Source organism: Xenopus tropicalis, chromosome 4 (assembly GCF_000004195.4).
Source record: "Xenopus tropicalis strain Nigerian chromosome 4, UCB_Xtro_10.0, whole genome shotgun sequence".
Taxonomy (NCBI): domain Eukaryota; kingdom Metazoa; phylum Chordata; class Amphibia; order Anura; family Pipidae; genus Xenopus; species Xenopus tropicalis.
This window is the reverse complement of record NC_030680.2, coordinates 113,728,476-113,753,596: the sequence shown is the minus strand read 5'-3', so window position 1 is coordinate 113,753,596 and position 25,121 is coordinate 113,728,476. Positions and strand designations below refer to the sequence as shown.

At 39.9% G+C, this 25,121-nt stretch overlaps 1 protein-coding gene across 2 annotated transcripts; it reads right to left on the bottom strand.

The window, feature by feature from the left end:
* trmt1l (tRNA methyltransferase 1 like) lies at positions 1-24,463 on the bottom strand. Of its 2 annotated transcripts, none has more exons than XM_004913784.4 (17): positions 24,150-24,463; positions 22,694-22,804; positions 22,278-22,370; positions 19,948-20,010; positions 18,825-18,938; positions 17,719-17,783; positions 16,706-16,835; positions 15,070-15,181; positions 14,476-14,555; positions 13,440-13,683; positions 13,136-13,348; positions 12,416-12,606; positions 9,447-9,525; positions 9,030-9,190; positions 5,799-5,870; positions 4,460-4,586; positions 1-1,690 (listed from the first exon to the last, which is right to left on the bottom strand). In XM_004913784.4, exons 2-17 carry the CDS (start codon positions 22,785-22,787, stop codon positions 1,456-1,458), a joined length of 2,073 nt encoding a protein of 690 aa, XP_004913841.1. In that variant the 5' UTR covers positions 22,788-22,804; positions 24,150-24,463; the 3' UTR covers positions 1-1,455. The 2 variants fall into 2 exon arrangements, with proteins under 2 accessions (XP_004913841.1, XP_031756912.1); XM_031901052.1 differs by lacking the exon at positions 24,150-24,463 and adding an exon at positions 23,665-23,734.
* Positions 24,464-25,121: the final 658 nt, after the last annotated feature.

Here is a 25,121-nt window from a genome sequence, read left to right as displayed (position 1 = left end):
TAAACTCTTATATTTATTTATATTTACATCTTTTTAAAGTGTTTTTTTTTTTTTTTAATAAAAGGAAATGTTGCTTGTTTTATACAGAGAGTGAAATGGGGGTGCAGCATTATCATCGCAGTGTGATATGTTCCTTAGAATCTTCCTGCTGTTTTTCTTCCGCCTGTTTTTTTTTTTAGGAAGTTCACTCATATATCAAACATGAATATATAAGCTGTGCAGAGAGTACATGGACAGATGCTGCTTCCAGTAGCAATAACATTTACAAATAACTGAACCTTTTTACATTAAAGGGGCAGTATCCCCCCTTATTCAACGTGAGTGCAATAAACATGCTCCTTGTTAAATGTTTTAATCAGGCAAGATCTATGGTTTTAGTTATTTCTTGCAAGGTAGGACATTAAATTACCAGTGTACAACCGCTCCCCCTTTAACCTCTTACTTATGTTAGCAGGGGGGTGATCTGTGTTTGCCACATTTAGCTTAAGAAATAACAAAAACCATAGATTTTTTCATGATTAAAACAGGCAGAAAGTATGCCCAACCCAAGTCCTATTCATTGCACTCATGTTGAAAAAGGGTGCATTCTACACAAGCTTTGGCATGGTAATTGTGTTGCACTGCTCTTGGCCATACCAATGTTCCAAGTACCATTTTCTGAAGATATGGCCAGGGTCGGACTGGGCCGCTGGGACACCGGGAAAATAACCTGTGGGCCCCAGCGGCCCAGACCCGACCCTGTTGCTGCTGCCCCTGGCCAGCGATGTCCTCCCCTGATGCGTTTCACATACGCGCATTCAGGGGAGGACGTCTCCGTTACAGTAAAAAAAAAAAAAACTACTTAAAAAAAATCAGTGCTGAGTTGGGTGACTTACACTATGCCTGTTGATAAGAGCATTTGTATCCAGCTTTTTTTTGGAGGTTGTCTGTCTCCCTGCTTGCCTACCTCATAAATAAAAGCTTCCGTAATTAGAAGGGAAAGTGAGGCAGGCAGAAGACGCGTAAGGTTTAGAGGCCGGTAAAGAGGTGACGTCACAAATCTCCGTTCTCCTTTGAATGCAGACATTCCTATACGGGCTAAGCACCCTTTGGAGTTCACAGAAAGGAATATCTGTGGGCTGCTGGTTTACGTCCCCCTATGTATGGCCTCTTTTAGCCTCTTGAAACAATAAATTCACCCTTCACCTATGGGGGGGTGAATTAGGGGTGCGTGGTGGGGGCCATTGCAGGGGATGCGTCAATGGAGGTACATTGGGGGGTGCATGGCCCCCGGGGCGGTAGCCTTCACCCCCAATATCCTGGATATGGCTACTGGCTAAAAAGTCTTAAAATAACACAATCTACAAAACTACTGCAGACAAGCTTTCATTAATCAGTTTCCCAGTAGGGGCCACTTGGGCACAGAGGCTTTACTTACAGCCTGTTAGCATACACTGGTACATTCCAGACAAATAACTAGTAGTTATTTTGTCTCTCAGTCATAGCTTTCTCTGTCAGCAGATCCTGCCCTCTGTTCTCGGCCGTCGCCACAACGTCACTTGCCTGAGAAGTATTTGCGATTGTGCTGTTCTTTTGAAGAATGGATTTAAATGTTGCCAGGGAAGCGTTGGTGCGAATCCCTGTGGGATCAAAATGGGTCCGACTTACTTTGAAACCCGCCTCTGCTAAATACTGCAAAAATTTGTTCAATCTGAAAAACAATCATAAAACCAATGAGAATGATTATTTCCTGCTTGCCCAAAGAGTGTTAGAAACCACACTAATTGGCTCAGTGCACCCCCCCCCCTTTTTTTTTTTTTTTTTTTTTTACATAAGAGAATGGCAGGCTGACAGTAATGAATGGGATCCCATGTATCTTAAAAAATACCCTGCTCTATCCTAGGTTTTTCTTTCATGGAGTAGTTTTCCATATTCCAGAGAATCCTCTTGCTTCCCCCGCCCCACCACTGGCACCCCCTCACCGACCTCATCCACCCCCTGCTGTTGCCACCATCACCCCACACTGGGCGGCAGGAGATTCAAACAGCTGTCAAAGCCTCCCACCCAGTCCCCAGTGCAGATGCGGCCAGCTGTTGGTATGCTGCCCCCAAATCTCTGCCACCCTAGGTTGGGCCTTTGTGGCCTGTCCACAAATCCAGGCCTGATTTTAATCCATGCAAAACTGTCAAAAAGCTGTATAATGTAGTCCTATAAATTAGAAATTACCCGTGTTTTATAATTTATTTTTTTTTTACAATAAAGTTTATTGTTTTTCATTTTAAATATAATATCTGAAATCCATCAAATGAACATAGACAACGACAGTATCGATGGCAAGTTGAATTGGTATTCAAATCCGGAATGAAATATTATGCTGGTAATATAACATATTATTTCTGTAATCACAAAGCACTGATTCTTACTGTCTACTGTAGTGTAACAACTTTAGAATAAAATAACTTCCCAATCCCATTTTCTTAGTGTTTTGTCTCTAGGGTTCCCTTCTATTTACGGCTAGGGAGTGTCTCATGACAGCCTCTTTGTAGGTATGTTAGTCTATATAATGGGATGTTGGCGTTCACTGCGTTTTTCCATTGTATAGTAGGTGGGGGTGAGTTTGATTTCCAGACCATTGCTATTAGGCACTTAGCTGCAATGAATAGAAATACAAGGAGTGCTTGTTCTGCTTTTGTAGGGGCTGTGTCTGAGACCTGGTTTAACTTTAAATTCCAAGTCAGTTGCCCATCTTTGTAATGTGGTTGTGACCTGGGGTCTTGGTTTCATGCTATCTAGGGGTTCTTGCATAACTGCATTGAAATCTCCAATGATAAGAGTTGGGGCCAGGGGTAGCGTGGCTATTTTGTCTGCTATGTGGAACAGCAGGGATTCAGTAAGGGGGAGGTATATACACATTAATAATATTATACAGTTTACCATTAAATGAACAGTGGAGTGCCAGAAACCTTCCTTCTGGGTTAGCGATCACTGGTTTAAATACAAAGGAGCGTGGTTTTTAAACAAGAATGTAGAGAAAGTAGAGCGGTAGGATGTAGATATCCATGCCTTAGTTCGTTTGATATATTTGAAAACTAGTCCCTGTTTTATGGGGCAGATAAACCCTCTTACATTCCAGGAGAGCACTGTGAGTTCGGTGTCACGACGATCTTGGTGGTGAGATGTGATTGTGGATCTGTCCATCTTGGTGTGGTGAGGGCTTTGTGTGGTGGGTAGTTGCTTTGTAGCATAGGGAAATGCTCTTTTGTTGCTGAGATAATAAGGAGGGGGGTATTAAGGGTGGCCATGCAAGGGGTGACCCAGTGGGTTGAGAACCTGAGCTGTAACGGGATTTCGTCCCTCCCTACCTGTCCAACCCCAACTTGGGCAGGTGTGGTTCCCCTAACTTTGTAAGCTTAACAGGGGAGGATAGAACCATCTGGTCTGTCGTATCAGTTCCTTGGTTCTAAACCTGGTATTGTGCGAGGTTGTGACATGGTGGGGTGGGTAATTTGCAGGTGGGCTCTGGTGATTTTGTGGTGTATCCGGCAGTCGAGCCTTACTGATGTTGGTACGTAATAGTCCTCTTCCTTTATGTCATTTGTTCTTTGACGTCTTGGCAATCTGGGGGGAAGTGGATGGTTTAGGCTGGTCACTGGATGGTGTCCTCAAGAGTGTTGAAAAAGTGGGTTTTACCTTCTCTGATGACTCTTAGGCAAGCTGGGAATGCCATGGAGTATGAGAGTTGAAGTTTTGCTTTCACTGCATTGAACTTTTGCCTTTGATTGCAAATTTCAATTAAGAAGTCAAGGAAGACTGAGACACAGCGATTTTCATAACGTATTTGGTCAACTTTGCTGCTGGAGACGCGCCACCACCATCTGGCGTAGCCGCGTGCCCTGGATCCGGCATTTTAGAATGTGGTGTGGTGCGCCTTTATTTTTCCCCATCTGTCTGAGGTAAGGAGCTAGGGGAAAGCACTGCCTCTGTGCTTGCCTTTTGGTGCGGTCATAGGCGCTGTTTGCCAGTGATTTAAGGTTTTATCCAGGGTTTTAAACTGGAGCTCCTGGAAGTTGCGTCTTAACCGGATTGCATCAGGCCACGGGCCCTCCCCAAAGATTTATTTAATGATATAATAAAGAGATCCTGCTGGTAGACTCTGGACTCTACTGTATGTACCATTAACCAACAAGGAATTTACATGCAATATGTACACAGAGAGCTGCCAAGACAGAGTAAGGGTAAGGCACAACATACGATAAAGGAAGATAAGATGGATCAGTTTCTGGCAAGTAGCTTCCTGTCACTGTTAGTGTGAAGATGGATCAAGCATTTTCCATACTCTGGAAACCAGCAACAGGCAATTTCTAAAAATACTACAAAAGTTCTGCCAGATTTTTGAATTATGATAATGCTGTAAACACCAAAACATTTTAATTCTGTTATTCATTTAACAAATAAAGTCAATTGAGAAGCTTGAACTTACTTTGGAATGTTCAGCCCTCGGATGCTGTGTCTGTGGATGCTGTAATAAAATGGAGGGTGCTCTACAAGGGCCTCATTTCTGAGACGTTTAGAAATGTTTTTACTCATGTCACAGCGTTTCCTTTTTCCTGAAATTAAATTATTATTAATTATTATTTTATTCTAAACTGAAAAAAAATGACAAATTAAGATGAAAAAGAAATTCGAGTACAGCCTACCAGAGAGATTATTTATAATCAGGACACGAGCCACCTATTAAATGGATCAGATTGATCTGTGCCTAAGCACTGGAATTAATAAGCAGGTGCTGGGGGTAAATCAGGGTGTGCATGTATATGTTACACAATAGTTTAACAGTCTATCCGCCTGAAAATGTTACATCACAGCTCATGGAAGGGACTCCTTATTTCAGCTGTTGATCCCGAAAAAATGAAACCGCACTATATGGCCCTCCCGGAATTGTGACATATCCCTCTCTTCGGCCCCCTGGCTGATCAAATTGCCTTTTGTTGGTATTATAAAAAGGCACTAGCTTCACTACTGCAATGCCTTCACTATTGCAATCATTGTACAGGCATGGGATCCAAGATACGGAAAACTTTTATCCAGGATGTTCTGAATTACAGTATGGCTGCATTCTATAGGCTCCACTTTAAACAAAATTTAAAAACATATTTTCTTTTTCTCTGTACAGGTATGGGATCCCTTATCCGGAAACCAGTTATCCAGAAAGTTCAGAATTACGGAAAGGCCATCGCCCATAGACTCCATTATAAGCAAATAATTCTAATTTTTATAAATGATTACCTTTTTCTTTGTAAAAATATAACAGTACCTTGTATTTGATCTCAACTAGGATATAATAATCCTTATTGGAGGCAAAACAAGCCTATTGGGTTTATTCAAGATTTAAATGATGTTTAGAAGATTTAAGTTATGGAGATCCCAATTACAGAAAGATCCCTTATCTGGAAAACCCCAGGTCCCGAGCATTCTGGATTAAAAGTTCCCATACCTGTAATAATAAACAGTACCTTATACTTGCTGGTAAAAAAGCTGCATGAATCCATATTGGAGGTAAAACAATCCTATTGGGTTTAATGTTAAAAATATTTTTTTAGAAAATTAGTTGTGAGTTATGGAGATCCATATTACGGAAAGATCTCTCATCTAGAAATCGCCAGGTCCTAAGCATTCTGGATAAAAGTTCCCATTCCTGTACTTTCACTTTTTCCAGTATCCTCTTCTATCTCCTCTCAGTTATGTTTAAAAATTATTCACTGTTGTATTTACAGCTTTTTGCATAAATAAATATTTTAATATGCACAGGATATTCCTACCTGGGTCTGTAGAACAGTCCGATGGGTCAGAAAACTTGATTACCACCCCACTTTCTTCTGTAGACAAAAAAGCTGAAGGGCACAAAGAGAGAATTTTATGATACTCAGCGTAAAATCCCTTTTTCTTCAGACGTCTGGGGGACACTGGGACCATGGGTATAGTATCCACCACTAGGAGGCAGGACACTAGAGAAGAAGATGATTCCTCCCCTGGTACAATACTCCTCTACCCTAGCCTGATCTAGCCAGTTTGGTCTAGCAAAGAAAAGTAACACAAAAACAAAAACAGAACTATGTACATAATGTAGGACCCTGAACTAAGCCTGATGGCCTGCTCCGCTTCCAGGAAAGGAGGCCCTGTGTCCCACAGATGTCTGAAGAGAAAGGGATTTTACGGGGAGTATCACAAAATCCTCTTTTCTCTTGCAGAGTTCTGTGGGGCACAGGGACCATGGGGACATACCAAAGCTGTCCCCATACCACCACCCAATGGGCCATCCGGAACCAGGCTTCTGCAGAACGAGTTTGCAGGGCTGCTACTTGGTCATCCTTACATTCCCTCATGAAATTCTACCATTCACCTTTGCAGCATCTGATTTTGGCAGGAAGGTACTGCAGGCCGTGTTGTTATAACAGGCCTCGCTTCCTCCCTCCTAATCAGTATGGGGACAGCTTTGGTATGTCCCCATGGTCCCTGTGCCCCACAGAACTCTGCAAGAGAAAAGAGGATTTTGTGATACTCACCGTAAAATCCCCGCAGTTTTAGTTTTGGAAAAGTGGGCAGAGCCACCAACAGCCAATCAGATTTCACCCATTAAATTTTATTGGTTTGATGCCAGGGTTTCCAAACTTTGTACAGTTTGTCACTGGGTGACTAACAGCCAATTAGATCAGCGTTTTTCAACCCCTGTTCCGCGGCACACTAGTGTGCCGCGGGATGTTGCCTGTGTGCCGCCTAGCCCTAGACTCCCCCGGTCCCCTCTGGGACACCTTCACTTCCTGGCTCCCCGATGCCCGGAAATCGTCACTGCCTGTGACGTCATCCGGCATCGGGGAGCCAGGAGAGGCAGCATCCAGTGTTAACGCTGCCACATCGCCATCTAGTGGTAAGATTTGGAAAAGCCTTTTTTTTTTTTTTAACATTAAATGGTTGTTAATGCTAACTGAACTGAGACAAAATCGTGGTTTCAAGCTAAGATTTGCTGATCTACCTTTGGACAGTTTTTGGTTGGATACCGCCAAGGAGTGCCCCCTTCTGGCAAATAAAGCTATTTTGACATTGCTCCCATTTTCCACTACATATCTGTGTGAGATTAGCTTTTCAAGCATGATTGCTATAAAAACCAAATACAGAGAGAGACCGAGATCTGTTGACGAAGAGCTACGTGTGTGTCTTTCTTCGATTCCAGCCAGAATATCAGCTTTGTGTTCAGCCAAACAGGCCCAGGTTGCGCACTGAATTTTATAATTTTTCACTATTTTGTTTACTTAATATTTCATAATAAAGTAATTATAAAATACTTTCTTTGTGTTTATTTGATTCCTATTCAAGATAATTACTTTATATATAGTCAATATAGGCACAGAGTTAAATTTTTTAACATTTTCTAATGGTGGTGTGCCTCGTGATTTTTTTCATGAAACAAGTGTGCCTTTGCCCAAAAAGGGTTGAAAAACACTGAATTAGATTTCACCTAGAAACTTCATAAGTTTAAATTTAAACTGCTGGCATTCATTAAATATTAATACTAAGGTCCCCAAACTTTGCAAAGCTAGCCAGCAGGTAACTGCGGTTCAGTGTTAGAAAAAGTGGGTGGAGCCACCAACAGCCAATCAGATTGGTTTTCAATGGGGAAATTCAACCTGCTGCCATTCTCAAAGTATTAACACCAGGGTCACTAGGGGACTGCATTTTAAGGTTTTAAAAAGTAGGTGGAGCCATCAACAGCCAATCAGACTTGACCTATTGATTTTTTTTGGTTTGAATTTAAAATTCTGCCTTTCTCACAATATTTATGTCAGGGTTCCCAAACGTTACACAATCAGTCACTGGCTGACTACATATTCAGGGTTAGAACAAGTGGGCGGAGCCAATCCATCTCCACCCATTAAATTTCATTGGTTTATATTTAAACTGATGCAGTTATTTAAGTATTAATTCCAGGGTTGTTAAACTTTCCAGAGTTAGTCACTGGGTATTTGCCATTCAAAGTTAGAAAAAAGACGGCGGAGCCACCAACAGCCAATCACATTTCTCCTATTTACTTATAATGGTGAAGTGTAAAATGCTGTCAGTCTCACAATTTTTATGCCAGGGTGCCCACTTTTTGGGCACAGTGCTTTGCACAGTGGTTTTTACTATATAACTGTGGTCCAAGGTGGGCAGAGCCAACAAAAGATCAGATTTCATTCAGTGACTTCACGTTTTTCAACCCAACATGAAGTTTGTTCTCAAACTTCCCTTTCTAGTTTTGACTGTTTTGTTCTCCTGTAATATTCAATACAAAATGTTAGAAAAGTAAAAATGTTGTTTAACAAATGACACTGAAGACTGACTTGTTGACGTTGTCAGAGATTAGCCTTGTTAATGACAGATTCATTAACTTTGAAGTTGGCTTCCAGAACAGCAGTTACAGCCAAGAACGATTTTTGCCACCTTAGCCGACATTACAATACTACGTGTCCCCTTATAGCGCAACCCTCAGAGCTCTAAGCTGTGCGGGTGGCCTTAATCAGCCAGCGGATACCTAAGTCTAAAAGAGATCCACTCCTTTGGCAAGGTCGCCAAATGAGGGGATCATCTCCTAATATTGTAAGCTCTTTTGGGCAGGGCCCTCTTCACATCTTGTATCGGTTATTGATTGCTTTATATGTTACTCTGTATGTCCATGTATGTAACCCACTTATTGTACAGCGCTGCGGAATATGTTAGCGCTTTATAAATAAATGTTAATGTAATGTAATATGTCCACCTAAGGTGGGCGATATTGGGCTAAACGGTGGGCATAGGCACAGTCAACCGAGGACCACATCAATAAGCCAAAGCGGTCTAAAGGACTTGAATCAGCAGCTTAAATCTGCCAGTGTATGGCCACCTTTACAAATCTATTGTGGCACGGCAAATTCACAAGGGCCAACACAAAAAGCTAGGATGCTCAGTACAATGTTTGTAGATTCAAAAGGGAAAGCAATTGGGGAAAAATCATTCCGGGTACATTCTGGATGACTTACCATTATCAGTTTGACTGGGCTGAGTGGAAAACTGTTTTTGGAGTGTACATTCAGCTTCACAGAGAAGAGTTTTTAGTAAGGGATGGATATCATCCATTTCATGTTCCACAGCTTCAATCATCATTCTCCTAAGGAATCCCATGTTAAAAAGTGAGCCAGACCTAGTTAAAAAAAAAAAGTAACACAATAAACATGAAAAAAATACAAAATACCCTATAATAAACTAAATGATATTCTAAACAGGAACCTGAGCAAGTGATTGACCACTAAAATGGACAAAAGCCTCAATAACAATAATAAAGTAATTTTATTACATCAGGGAATGGATTAAAAGAAAGAATTTAAGAGACGTGAAAAGGCTTCCTGTGTCTTTGAAGACTTTATTTAGAAACATACCAAAATCCATTAATTACATACCACATGGGGCCCAGGACAACTGCAGAATTTCCTTGCATGCTTTCCTGGCAATCACAGGGAAGATTTTTATAAGGATTTTCTAGAAGCAGAAAAAAAATATATATTTGTAATATGTTATATAGTTGAAGTCTATGGGAAACGTATGTATGTGTGTCCCCACTTTAATAAACATGGATATTGGAGCATGGACCAGATATCTATTGTATGTATTATACCTTTTGGTACTTGGCTCCCAGCTTTTTCACTGCTAGAGGATTTGGGAGGTTTTAAAACTTTTACTGCCAGTTTCATTTACAGGATTTTTAGTTTACCTAGGAAAACTCATTTTTATGTCTTTCTACTCTGAACTACCAAGTTGCAATGCTTTCCTAAAATTATTGGTTTTTATAGAAAGTCTTACATTTTTTAAAAATAACGTAAAAGCTTCCAGTTTACTACTAAACCGCAAAGCTTTCCCAAATTTAGTGGTTTTGATGAAATTTCTAAATCACCTCAAAGCTTCCAATTTACTGAATCTTAACTCCCACATAATATTAGTTACCAAGATAAAATTCCCTAAATATGAATGCCAGGGGTCCAACTGAACAGTTTGTTGCCCAATGTGCATAGGTTTACCTAAGTATGTGGCATGTAGGGGCTCCAAGTGGAAATACCCCCCACATGCTCATGTTATGTGGGGATAAAGTCACAAAAGAAAAATAAATTCACTCCAGAAAGCCATATATAGTACACATTCTCCCAAATCCAAAATGGGTAAATATGTTTTTCTACTCCAAACTACAAAACCACAAAGCTTTTCAAAAACTGGAAAAAAAACTCAAAAAAATAAAAAGTCCAAAAATCCCCTCAAAGCTTTCACTTTGCAGGATCTTATCTCCTAAATATCATTAGGCAATAGATCATTATAAATATGAATGGCAGGGGTCCACTGAACAGTTTGATGCCTAATGTGTGTTTACTTACTAAGTGTGTGGCATGTAGGGCCTCCAAATAAAAATACCCTATATGATCTATCATTGCGGTCATTTCGGCTACTGCAAAATCAAGGCCACAAAAAATGTAAGTTTACCCAAGAAAGCTATAGAGTTTTGGAAAAAAGTTCTGCCAAATCCAAAATGGGTACACATGCCTTTGTACTCCAAATTACCACAAACAAACAAAAAAGCTTTTCTGAAGTTAGTGGTATAGATAACATTTCTAAACTGCCCCAAACCTTCCATATTGCAGCTTCTAATCTCCCACATATCATTAGGTACCAAGATAAAACATCCCAATATGAATGTCACTGAACAGTTTGATGCCCAATGTGCATATGTGTAATGAAGTTCATGGCATGTAGAGATCCCAAAATATGTGCATACTTGTGACTGTATTATGTGGAGTAAAACCTTAAATATATACTAACCCCTGAAAATCTTACATTTTGGAAATCCACAAATCCAAAATTGGTAAAAAAAATTCTATTCCAAGCTACCAAACTGCAAAACTTCCCTAAATGTAGCATTTTTAATCATATTTCTAAAAATCGCTAACAATTAATTAAATTTACTGCATTTGTCTCAGTCTTAAATCACATGTTCTTTTATGCAAAAGTAGGTAAATCTGAATGCCAGAGGTCTGCTGAACGGTTTGGTGTCCAATATGCATGGATTTACCAAAGTGTATGGCCTTTATAGACTCCGAAATGAAATGTAGTGTATATAAATTGTCTCAGCTGCCAAATCAGCTTCTGCAAAAAAGGACCCCTGCCTGTGTATTATGGGGTATATTTATTATAGTGTGTAAGCCAACATCAACGGTGATGTTTCCCATAGCAACCAATCTGGAATTAGATTTGAACAGTCACCTAAAGTTAGATAACAAAATCAAATATCTAATTGGTTGCTATGGGCAACAACACGGGTGATGTAAGCTTACACACTAGAATAAATATGCCCATATGTGTCTTAAGACCCCCTAACAGCATAAAGACCCCTGAAAACCATATATTTTTGAAAAAAGCATATTATGACAAATCCAACATGGGTAAAGATGTCTTTCTATACCAAAATGCAAAGCTATGCCAAAATACATGCAAGAAACAATAATACATGACTAAAATGCAATAAATCCAGAAAAATCAAAAATCAATAAAATAACAAAATAACTGATCCAACAGTGTGATTAGTAGTCGTAATACCTGGTCCGATAGTTAGCTACCCTATAAACAGTTTAAACAGTTTCAGGGGGAAAACATAAGGTAAAATGATAAAATAAAAAGTGAAAAAAAAAAAAAAATGCGTATGCATGTGTGTGCACTTCTAAAAGTGTGTGTAAGCATGTGTGCAGGAATCTGTGTATTACCTTTTAGTTGAGCAGAAAGCCAACTGAAGGACCAAAACATTCCAAGTCTTAATGCCGAATGGGTTGTCATTGTGTCTAACTCTTTGCACTGGTGTCAAAGCAGAGAATACCTCTAACTGCCAAAGAAACTATGTGCTGCATTCTTGGTAGTTAGAGCCGTTGCCTGCAAGCACAGATATATGCTTTACAGACAAACGGTTAAAGCCGGGTTCCAAGAAGAAAGCTGTGCTTCTTTAAAGCCGGATCCACACTCCAATATCTGTGTTTCCTTGAATTATTAGCCTTCCTATTCTGCCCAATTACTGCCTAATATTGTTATTATACTTCTTTGATTTAAATATTTTCATATCTTGTATTAATCTTACATTTTGACTTGACCTGCTGGTCAGCTGCTAGGGCAATCAAACGCTAGCAACCTGAACAAAAATGTAATAATTTTAATAAGCACTAGAAATAAAAATGAAGATTAATTGCGAGTCTTACAATGCTGCTGTGTTTATTGTACTAAAAAGTTAATTTTATGGTCAACTAAAGATGTTATAGTGCTAAGATACAACATTTCATAAGCACCATGACACTAATATACACTCTATCTGTATCTAAAAATCTACATACATACAACATACCTTGCACCATATTCCCTTCCTTCTGGAAGATCCGTTCCTCGCACCACTGACAGTGGATAAGTGAATGTATCTTATGTATGCTTTCATCAGCCTGGGTAGGACCTCTCAAAACCCTGACCACAACCAAGACAAAGTGTTCCACAGCTACGGAAAGCAATACGTCAATTCCTTTATTATAGCGAGCGGCCGCTCTGGCAAATATAAAAGTCAGAAATGTTATTTGAACTCTGCTGCTAAGATAAGCAGTGGAGCTAGCAAGCAGACATTTTTTGGTAACCTGTTTCAAACACTTATTATTGTGGGCACTGTGGTCAATATTTTACTTGCTAAACATGCTAAATACTACATCTGTCTCTGAGGAGACCCACAAGTTGAAGAATATTTAAGAGGCAGGGCCACTATAGGTCTGGTCTGCGCCACTCAGTATAAGGGGCAGATCCTGGGATGCACCACTACAAGCAAGGGACAGATTTTAGGCATTATGGAAGGCACTTCAAGGGGTAGTAACACTGTTAAAATTCCTTGTGAATATGCCAATATGTTGTTTGCCCTTTCTGCATAAGGGACTGGTGCTCTGCTGAATCCAGTGAGGTTTACAAACTGACACAGTGATGCATATCTTGTTTAAAATAAATGTTATGTATGCAATAGCAGGACATACAGTACGAGCTGACGCACATTTAATGACACGCACATTACAGTTTATAAACACCACTTTACCTGGCCAGTGTAGCTAAAATAATGCGAGCCGCTAACTCTCTATAGTACTCAGTCCTTACAATGTGGCATCCATAATGGCGCTTTGTCACATTTGGTGACTTAGCAAACAGTGACCCGGTGTCCGTTGACGTCACGGAGACAATTCCCAGATTCCTAACATTCCGGAAAGCTGCATCCAGGTAGTTTACTGATGTCCCAAAAGGATCCAGGTGTCTAAATAAAAAATATATTCATGTGACACTTTTCATGCAGGATTTTTTTAATGGGACTGAGATGGATACAGGAAGCAAGACTGGATACTCACATGAAATCAAAAGCTCTTAAATGCATTAGAACATTGGCATCTAATTGTGTGACCTCTACGGCATCATCACTAGCTTCTCCCACTTCATTTTCCTCATCTTCATCATCCTTTTTGTTTGTCAATACTTTCAAGTTGTTGAGGAGACAGTTTTCCCGGATCATTGCTACTGAGCCCTCACTTATGTCATTAATAGTTACCTTCACAGACTTTCCAAGATGTTTTGCCCATTGCAATCCCATAATGCCTATGGGAAGAAATACAAAGCAATATTCCTACACATAATCATTCAAAAACTGCAACCAATTGCAAATTCTCAGACTATCACTGGCTACATCATACAATGTAAAACATTATACATATAAGAGTGTGATCAGAATAAAAAGAATCTGTATATTTTCCTTCAATATGTTCTTATATCAAGTATAGGTATCACTTGTATAGGTATTATATATATTTTTTTTTAATGACAGATTTCATTTTAAATATTACTAATAATATTAATATTATTTAAAAAGGTTAAATGGGATGGTCACATGAAAATAAACATAGTATGAAACAGGCACTGTTATAGCTTTTCTAGTTACCATTACAAGCATTTACCTCTTACCTTTTAAAAAAAGGTATATAACTGTAAAATATCCTTGTTGCGCCAGTGAAATCGAGCCTGGGAATGTGACCTGATGCGTGCAATGATTTGAAGCAATTCTGACCGGCTCAGTAGCACAATGACTGTTGCACCTCATAATGAGTCCATTTAATAGTGGCTTAAGCCTTTATAAAGTGCATCTTTCTGACCAGAGCTGTGGCCCTACAGGCAGATGTATTATTATCCACAATAATACAACCAGACCAGAAGGTAACATACTATGAAATAATATATTACCAGTAAAACTATGGGCCAAGGAACATGCACTGACCCCCCCACAAACACACACACTCCTTTCTTGTAATTTTAGGAAAACATGCTTGGAACCCACAAATAACTGAGAATTATTATAACATAATCAGCCATTGCTGTCTTGCCTATTAATTGTACCTGTTGATCCAAAGGCATCCAAACACTCGAGTGCATTTCTCTCTTTAGCCAGTACCGCCAAGGCACAAAATATCAGCTGCCTATGAGGCAAAATGTATAATTACAGTCTTCCAAAATGCATAATTATAGTACACCAGTCTTACCGGAATTTCCATATTGTATATGAGAACAAATGTGCTATACAAATTTATGCCAGATAGACATTACCAATGTGCCCTGAAGTTATTAAGTTAAGAAGTTATTAACTTAAATTGTAAGTTTAGAATTGTTATTCCAACTGAACATTAACATGATGCATGCTGATTACCTACACATAGCAGGTCCTTTCTGGCACAGTAGTGATATGTTAAGAGGAAGTAATAAAGAGGAAATAATAAATGTTTTTTTCATTTCCAGTACAGAAAAAATCCAGCAGCTAATGAGAATGCTTGCTATAAAAGGAGGCAACAATATTCTGTCCTAAATGGCAGCTTGACAGATGCCTACAGGATTTTTTACACTTTAGTATGTTTAGATTATTTTTTCCTTGAAAGTATCTAGCAAAACCAACTGTGCACTAGCCTGCATCTAGCCTATAGAATGATAATCACCTACCTGTTAACTTTCATTTTTGGATTAAAAAAAGTGTCCGTTTTCTGTGGCGTTTTGAAATTGGGAGCAACTTGCACATGTGTGTTCAACTCCTTTAAAGTCTTTTGAAACTGACCTGCAAGAACCAGGAAGGGGGGAATTAACTTTCACTTGTGGCAAAACCCTATTTGATTGGGTTATCATTTCTTATTCTTTGACGGTTTGACTGTTTTCCTGATTTAATTCAGCTAAGGTATATGCTTGCACCCTGGTTTCTTAATTTACAAGAATATTCATCATTATTTACCCCAATGTTTCTGCAACCCAAGTGAAAAAGATTTCTGTATTCCCTTAATTTGTTTTTGTTCACTAAGCTTGACATAACATCACCATGTATAAGTCAGAATACTTGTAGAACAAACTCAATAAAGCTCAAGAATTGCCTTCCAGCCTCTCCAAGATCACTGGTCTAAGCACTAGCTATGCATACCTACCTCAGAAGATATGTTCTTGTATTCTGGATAGGGTCAAGAATATCAATCTATTTAAGGAGTCTGATTCTGGAAGTTAAATTGGCTCCTGACGGAATTAATCTTTGTGTTGTAATACGATAGGGGATTTATATTGGAAGTCCCAGTGATACAGAGATTGGTGCAAATGATAAAGAATGTCTGTAAAGCACTGTCAATATGCTGGCAATATTTAGGGCTCTGGCACACGGGGAGATTAGTCGGCCGCGGCACACGGGGAGATTAGTCGCCCACGGCGCGATTTCACGCAAACCGCCGAAAAAGACGCGCGAGTCTTTTTCGGTGATTTCCCGAAATCGCCCCGCCGCGTCTGCCATCCCACCGGCGACTTACATGTTCGCCGGTGGGATGGCAACTCGGGGAGATTAGTCGCCCGCGAACAGGGAGATTTTCCGCGGGCGACTAATCTCCCCGTGTGCCAGAGCCCTTAAAGTATACGTTTTGCCAAGAAACACACCAGATAAAAGTCAAGTGATCTTATCATGGTATCTGTACCATGTCATAACATTCCTGAAACTTGCAGAGGGGAATAATGACATCAGAAGTTTTAGATCACCCACTGTAGGGATACTGTAAAAATGCCCCATACCCCCTATGTTACTGTCTTCACCTGGTCTCGACTGGGAATACGAGAACTGATGTACACATTATCTGTCTATGCACATACTCCTGTCTCCAGACTGGGAGTTATTCAGAACTGGCCACTAGCAAGGTCCTTCTGTCATACAGAACACGGTGCAGACAGAAGTTCTTGGTGACTAAATTTCCCTACCGAGGAAAGGAAATTGAAGAAGCTCATGTAAAAGAGACCAAATACATGTTTGGCTTAGGTGACACCTCAGATGTCACTGCTTGTTACACACATGCATTTCTTGTGATGGGCCTCTCTACAGGTTGGAAATCCATACTTTCTTATGTATGAAGTCGGTGCTAAAAATACCCATTACCTTAGAATGACTGATTACATTTTTAGGAAAACCCCAAACTGGTCAACAATACTGCAAATCTATAATTTTGTTCTGTTCTTCTGTTTCCATCACCACAGGGCCCTACACCTGTACAATGTATCCACTTACACCCCCACTAAATAAGATGAGCAGAACCTAAAGCAATGGTATCTAGAAGACTACCTGAAGAAAATTTTCCATCTGTCTCCCCTTTGGTGGCATGCCTCTTAACATGACTTAGCATCTCTGTTCTTCTGCAAATGGTTGCTGAACAGATGAAGCAGTGATAGTGACATGTTGTCTTAGCAGGCACCTGGAAGAAACAGCCAAGCACACACCATAAAAAGGCATTTACTATATTTATGGAGAGAATACTTTTCAGCACTGGTCTAACAAAAAAAAAAAAAATTGGTTCAAACCACAGAGGCACCCAAACACACACTCCAAACACTTATCATGTCATTGATGAATAGCTTTCTAAAGGTTTAGACAGTAAACCCAAAATGTAAGGCAGAGATGCAGATCGCAGAAGACCCCCAATTTAACAGCTCCAGTATCAATAACAGAATCAAAGAGTTGCTGCACACTCCAGTAAAAATATAAACATTTTATTAATGAACAAAAAAATATATATATACCAACAACAAAGCCCAATGCATTTTGACCCAGAAGGGGGCTACCTTTACTGGAGTGTGCGGCCACTCATTGAATCTAAAAATTGACAATGATAGAAACCGCTTGATAGGTGGTTTCTATTTATGCCAGTGACAGGAGATCTGCTGAGAAGGAAGGGAAAAAAAAAATGAATGCTTTCTATCAATAGAATTTTTTACAATAGTTTCAAAATAAAATGTGCAAACTTAGACTAAAACCTGGGGTGCTACATATGACACACCTACACATCTACTATGAATGTTTAATAGTTATTTACACTAACTCCATTATAACATATGTATATATACACATAACAAAGGGTTTTCATGATCTATTTGCATGTTGCATTGTACATGACAAATTTACTCAAGGATTTACACTGGCAGTTTAGGGAACCACAGTAATGAAATCACTGCACTTTCTGAGGGAGGAGAGAACCTGGGCACTACATGTTTGTACTGCATTAGGACACTCATTGACAGAAAGACTGGCATTGCAGTAAAGAGCATAACAATAACAATATGACAGGAATGCTTACTTACTCCCGTCTCATTCTGAGATGGCTTCTGTTGCATGCACGGTAAACAGCAAATGCACATTCTGTATTCTAAAAACGTATATTAAAAATAAATTGAAACAAGTATTTAAATGTCATCTGTACTGATATATTCTGATGGTTTTACTTAAATACTCCATATATTTTACTTAATATGCTCATCATCTGCTTCGTTAACATACTGTAAATCCTAAAGCACACATGCTATTATTAAAATAGCCTGTTGAAACATTAAGATGAGCTGTCTTGAGGCCACTGCACACCGGGAATGCGCTAGCAGAGCATGCTCTATGGGTAGGGTTTTGTTAATGGCACAATGGGCTGATTTTCAACCTGCATATAAACACACACTGAGAATTAGCCTCCAGGTCTGAACTGGGGTTCAAAATAGGCCCCGGCATTTTAAGTACAGAGGTCCAAACAGCCCCCACTAACCCATTAAATAGTCACTGTCTATGGCATCTTACAGCAGCCCCTCTGGCATTTTCCACAGATTGCCAGTCTAGGCCTGGGACCCTCTGTTGGCATCATCTTTCTCCTGTGACTGCAGCTGAAGCCACTGTGTCAGCCTGGGAGCAGGTAGAGTGGATTGAAGCACCCCAAAATGCACAAGTGTGCATTTCAGTGCCAAAATCTGCTGTAGGCTAACGTTGTGGCTCTGGGTGCACTCCCAAAAGAAGGCTGATGGCAGTGGAGGGTCTGATTCTCAGCCTGCATTTATCCTCAGGCCAAAAATCAGGCCCTTGTTGCATTACCCTTAGTATAAGGACACATTCACACTAGTGCTTGGCCTGCTAAAGCACAAAAAACATGGCATGTGTATCATGCAATTTTCAAAATGTAGGCTTTAAAATAAAGGGATTTTCCTAGTGTAAATCAGATCTATATAGCACACAGTAAGTGCCAACCAGAACATAGGTGATGTTTTGTGCAACAGATCTAACCAAAACTGCTATATTCTGCACAGCTTCCTAACACAATGCTAAATCACATGGTGTACTTGGACCAATATCTCCTAATGAATGCTGTAGATGATTGGGACAGACAGACTTGCTGTAAAACATAAGGTGACAAAGTAATGTAATCTCAGACCTTCAAATTCAACAGACACTTTCCAGTGCAAATTCTGCAGGTGTTTCAGGAGCTTGTTGATTAGGCAGGGTTTGAAAGTCTCCTCTGGACATAGAGGACAAGGCTTTTTTTCCCCTGATCAGAATAAAACAAAAGTTGCAGTTAATGGCAGTACAGTTTTTCAGATACAGCTGCTATATACTGCTTTGCCTGAAACTAACTGATCTGTTTTCAAGACCCCACAGGATCCTAACAGGATGTATTTATAAAGGCTTGAGCATGGCACTTCCTTTGGCAGGGGGACAGCACACTTCTTGCAATGAAGTAAATGTGTTTTATTAAATAATGGCCTTTAAATATCTTTGCACCCAAGAGACACTAAAGAAAGCCAAATATACACAAAAATACTTTATCTGGATACTTATAGGTACACTGCCACCTGTATGCCACATTAGCCAAATTAGCTTTAAAATAAGTTATTTGAACAACATCATGATGCATTTATTCATTAGATATTTATAGTAAAATAAGCATGTATACCCATCACCCTGTGGAGAAACTGGGGGGTGTGTTCTTAGGGTGAAAACACATGGAGCTACTAGTAGCAGCTACTTGTCGCGACTACTAAAATAGACAATGCTGATCAATTACTGATAACACTACGTGTCTTTTAGCAGAGGCAATTCTCAGTTTTGTCTATGGCAGTGTATTTTCTGGCATTTAGTAGCCGCTACTAGTAGCTCTGTTTGTCTTCATTCATAAGTTGAAATTTGCAAACTCATTAATGAGCAAATATAGCGCATGGGGCTGGCATTTGTCACAGAATAAAAGACAGGTAATTCCTACAGTTCCAAATAGCGACATTTGTCAAATATAGCTTGGGTTTATGGGTTGGATTTAAACATTCAGACACTTTTTCAATAGAATCTAGAATAGGTCTCTGTGTAAGACACAACTATTCTGCTTTTTAGTTCTACCCCTCTTTTGGTGCAAAGTACATTTTTTTTGGAAGTATGAATATTTATTTTTTTCTTTTATATGGCAACCTCTTTTTAATAAGTCGGTGTGGGCCTGTGTTTACATGCATCTAATCACCGAAAATTAATATATATTGCTTTCAGATTCCTCAACACAATATACTCACCTTCACTTTTCTCAGCCAATGACTCTAGGTCTTTTAATGAGTTCTGAATAGAGATGTGTTTTTCTAAAAGAAAGAAACAAACAGCATCTTATAAGGCATAATAAAAAAACAATCAACAATTTCAAGACAAAAGGTTTCAAAATGAACACTCCATATTGTCAGCCAAAAAAAATTATTTATGATCATACCATATTAAATAGAATTATGCTCAAAAATAGTATTTAATGCATAACAATAATGACTATTCAGAAATTTAGAAGAAATTTAGTAGAAATGTTGATTTAATAGTTATTACCAATGCTCAGTATCAATAAAGAATTTCCTAGAAAATACTCATATTGTGATGATTTGTAAATAATATGCATACAACAAGCATGCAATCTAGTTTATGGAAGCCCAGTGTTAAAGCAATAACTAAGTACTGTTAAAGCTCCCATCTGACACTTTTAGGAGCAGTAGATATGAAATCCTCAAGCTGCAATGCTAATTACTAAACTGTACAAGATAAATTGCAGTCTGCAGCTTATAAGTCATGGAACAGTTTTATTAAGGTTATGGGTACACACAGCATTTCCTCTGTGTCTCTCAGCCTGCCTTGCGAGAGGGGGATCCGCTCACTCACGCAACTCCATGTACCTCTACAAATAACACCTTCTCCCTGAGTGCAGGTACACAGAGCAGATGTCGGCTCGACATCTGCGCGGAACCAATTTTTGACACCCTGACCAGCAACCCACAAATTTACTCTCTTTGACCCGCTACCTGAGCCCCAATTGCCTTATCCGCAACCCGCTGACAAGTATTAAACAGGAAATGCTGTTGGGGAAGCTGTACTTTTCAGTGCAGGTAAATGGAGCTGCATAAGAGAGCAGATCCTCTTCTCTCAGCCTGCAGGAAAAATGCAAGCTGAGAGAAGCGGAGGAAATGTTCCATGTGGCTGGGGCCTTATGTGGGAGTAATGCCAATGGTAACAGAGACCAATACTACACACACACAATGCATTTTTATCAAGGAATGATAAATTCATCTATTGTATATGCAAGTTAAAAAATTATTTACCACGAGACTAGAAATACCTGTTGATTCCCTTAAAAAGGGGACACAGAATCCTTATGCTGCATGATAAATTTAGCAGTTAATATTGATGCATACTATATGGCTCAATTAATAGTTAATACGCTATTTAGATGGGTGATGATTTTCATGTTGTATTCAGATGATTTAAATGGTAATTCTTATCCAAAGTAGACTTCTTAAAGACCTCTGCACCATGGGACTATAAAAATAACTCAGATCAGTGGTACAAAAGGCAGCTTACTTTTCCTAAGAAACAAAAAGCTGATGAAGAAGGAAAAACACTAAAATGAGCATAAACTCAACACATTCACCAGATAACCACAGTTATAATAACAGGCCTTGGTAATTCATTTATAATGAATTAAGAAGTACTTTTGTCTAATGATTCTTTACCCTATGCCTTTTATAGAATCTACTAGGGGAAAGGCCTCTTCCTCCATTTTATTAGCAATCAATTGTGCTTTTTCTGTATTTATCTGCAAGATAGCTAATATTAGTGTAAAAAGGATTTTTTAATGTTAAGAAGTTGTCGTAAACAGAAATAAGATACTCCAATAAACAATATATTAGTACAACTAAGAAAAAATAAATAAATCATATGGCGTTATTCAAAAGTATACCAATGCTTAGTGTGAATGTTGCGGTTGCCTTTCTTGCATAATCATGCAGACAAGGGCTTAATAGCACCCAAAGAAAAAAAAAAAAAAAAAGAGTAAAAGCAGGTCTCTTATACAATTAGCTTATTCTGTTTGCATTCCATATATTAAAAGCATTTAACAGAGCAACATTTCAGAGCAGAGGCATTTTATATAAAGGTTTCAACATTAGCAGTCATAATAAAGTGAACAGTCTGTGGTAAAAGCTTCTGCATTGTAGTTCCTTGTCATAAATGTAATTATGCTGACATAGCAGCAATATTATGCTTTAAATATTCTTTTCAATAATCCAGTGTTACTAGTGTTGGGTTCAGGAGCACATGCCCCATACCTACAGTTTATTTTAATTGAAGTAGATTAACAATCATTGGCTGGCACATTAAACTGACCACATCTGTAAAAGACTGCAGCAAAAAAGTGATTAAGTGGCCAGTGGTGGCACAAAACATGTAATATATTTTCTTTTGATATATTTGTTTTACATGGTTTTTTCCCCAAAATAAACCTTTTTTTAATGCTTTTATACTGCTGTGGTAAAATTAATGTGCCAGCTAAAGATTGTTTATCTCCTTCAAAAAGAATTCATAAACTCCCTACCTTTATTCTCAGAAGGTACAGAAATTGTATCGACACTCATGACATTTGCTTCTGTTTCAAGCAATTCTGCTTCTTTGATTGTTGAAGAATTAACTGGAACACACAAAACATAATGAAGTCAAGTTTTGTATTCAAGGTTACTGATAAGTAAAAACATTTTTTACTCCTCCTGAACTTGTCTGTTGCATTTTTTTAACCACTTTATCCAGGGGCCTATGAAACTACTATCTTCCCCAAGGAACAAACAAGTCCCAATAAATCTTGTATAGGTTTCGTAGGAGCAAGCCCACAAGGGTTACGGAGTTTATAAGCGACATTTCTTGACAACAAATCAAACAATATCACTGCATCTGACCAATACAGTAACTCAAATGTAGGGATTAGAACTAAAAATATCTAAATTTCTTTCAACTAACCGCTTTGTTCAGAAGTTAAATGCACATTGAAATCTCCTTCTGAATCATCTTTCTCCAATTTATATTCATCGTCATCTTTCTTTATTTCCTCCATTGTAGCTGTAAAGTCATCTGAGGAGAAATATATATAGATTATATATAAAGAGCTACAATAAAAAGAGCTAAAAATAAAGTGATACTCTCCCCAACACAATTAATGCCCCGTTTTCCCTTTCCGTTTATGTGACAATCATATGAAGTTATTTATAGGCAGTTTGCTCAATCCTGCACATTCTGCTTGTCCAAGTCCATTTCTATCTCCTACCAAACTCAATAAAGTTGTTTGTGAACCAAGGTAGGTGCAATTTACCATTGTTCTGGCTTTACAGGGAAGAATACTCCCTATCATACACTTTTTCTTCTATATAGGTAGGCAGACTTGGCTAAACTAGATGATATGCATACTTTATAAGAATAAAAAGGGAAAGACAAAGTCTATTTCACATAAACACATGCCATCAGGATCACCCTTCAGGTTGGGTCAAGAATGTTTCCTAGTACCTTCAATTCAATCCTTGATGACATCTCCTAAACAATCTGATAATGAGGCAATACAGTCTGGGCTCCGCACCCTACATTGGGCTACTGACAATGCCCTACCAAAGAGTTACCCTGGGCAAAACGTAAAGCTGAACAGTATTCACCCTTAAAGAAATTACTAAACACTATTCCTTTTGTAGCTTTCTCTCCTCTAATCTATTCTAAATGCCACTGCATCTACTGATTAATCCGACTGCTCCAGTATAGCCATCTGCCAACTCTGCATTGTCTGTTCCAAATTTGATGAAAAGCAAAGCTAAATAAAAATGTAATGTGTAGATGATCAGAAGCTCAAGCCCCGTCAGCCTCACAAGGCGGCTCCAGTTACAGAGTTTGTTCGCCTTTTGCCAATATCACACAGAGACCCGATACATGACCCTCAATGCTCTCACCCTTAGTTCTTTTAACCACTTGGTCTTCTGCTAGAGATTCAATAATCAAATTCATTTCTACCCTTCTAAACACATTATCACAGTTTGTACTGTCTCTACATGAGCTTAGGGTAAATACTTCAGCAAGTGGGGGGGGGGGGGCAGTGACCTCTTTAGTGCAACAGGGAAGTGACAGGGTATAGGGATGGACTCTTCATGATTCATTCATAGGCGTATATAATTAAAACAACATAATTAAAGCAAGAATATAACAAAGCAGTCTTTAAAATACACATGCAGACTGAAGCTGCTGCATTTCTGCCCAACCAATCGGCAGCTCCACCGCCCGGGTATGTGCCCATCGCTAGTAACATGGCAGCCTAACACACTGCCAATTAAACGGCAATTAAAGTGACCTCAGGCTGCGATTCCAAACAGCTCATACATTATGCAGTTATGCATTTTTGAAAAAAGCCGATATCGCTACTAGCCCCTCAGAACCTTACCTGCGCGCCCCCGACTTCTCTCCCCCTCACAGGATATCCGGTTGTAACGCGGAAGTGCAGGAGGAATCGTTGCACCGGTTAAGTTCTCCCTCTCCTTCTTTGATTGTTTTATTTTTTTCCCCCTTTCTCAATGGCTGGGGGAGAGACACGCTGAGGTATGAGAAAGGGAGGGAGATTTGGGAGAGACACGCTGGGGGAAGGGCAAGAGCAAGAAACTGATAGAACAACAAGAATATGCTGCTTGAGAGAGACTGTAGGGTGGCTGTGTGGGGAAGGCTGGTTGAGAATAAAGGCTGTGATGGAGAACAGTGTGGGGAAGCCTGACTGAGGGGGGCATTGCAGGGGAAAGGCTGTGTGGGGGGAAGTTTGACTGAGAGGGGCATTGCAGGGGAAAAGCTGTGTGGGGAGGGGGGGAAGCCTGACTGAGGGGGCATTGCAGGGGAAAAGCTGTGTGGGGAGGGGGGGAAGCCTGACTGAGGGGGCATTGGAGGGGAAAGGCTGTGTGTGGGGGGGGGGGGGAAATGCTGTGTGGGGAGGGGGGGGGAAGCCTGACTGAGGGGGCATTGCAGGGGAAAAGCTGTGTGGGGAGGGGGGAAGCCTGACTGAGGGGGCATTGGAGGGGAAAGGCTGTGTGTGGGGGGGGGGGGAAATGCTGTGTGGGGAGGGGGGGGAAGCCTGACTGAGGGGGCATTGCAGGGGAAAGGCTGTGTGGGGGGGGGAAGCCTGACTGAGGGGGCATTGCAGGGGAAAGGCTGTGGGGGGGGGGGGGGGGGGGGGAGCCTGACTGAGGGGGCATTGGAGGGGAAAGGCTGTGTGGGGGGGGAAGCCTGACTGAGGGGGCATTGGAGGGGAAAGGCTGTGTGGGGGGGGGGGAAGCCTGACTGAGGGGGCATTGGAGGGGAAAGGCTGTGTGGGGGGGGGGGGAGCCTGACTGAAGGGGCATTGCAGGGGAAAGGCTGTGTGGGGGGGGGG

Excerpts from the sequence above, each read along its gene's own strand:
- trmt1l (XM_031901052.1), bottom strand. The coding sequence starts at position 23,719 with ATGAATTTGATTATTGAATCTCTAGCAGAAGACCAAGTGGTTAAAAGA. Across the intron at positions 9,191-9,446 it reads GTTGTCCTGGGCCCCATGTG|GTCTGGCTCACTTTTTAACA; the intron begins GTATGTAATTAA and ends TTTTTTAACTAG. Across the intron at positions 5,871-9,029 it reads GCCCAGTCAAACTGATAATG|CTTTTTTGTCTACAGAAGAA; the intron begins GTAAGTCATCCA and ends TGTGCCCTTCAG.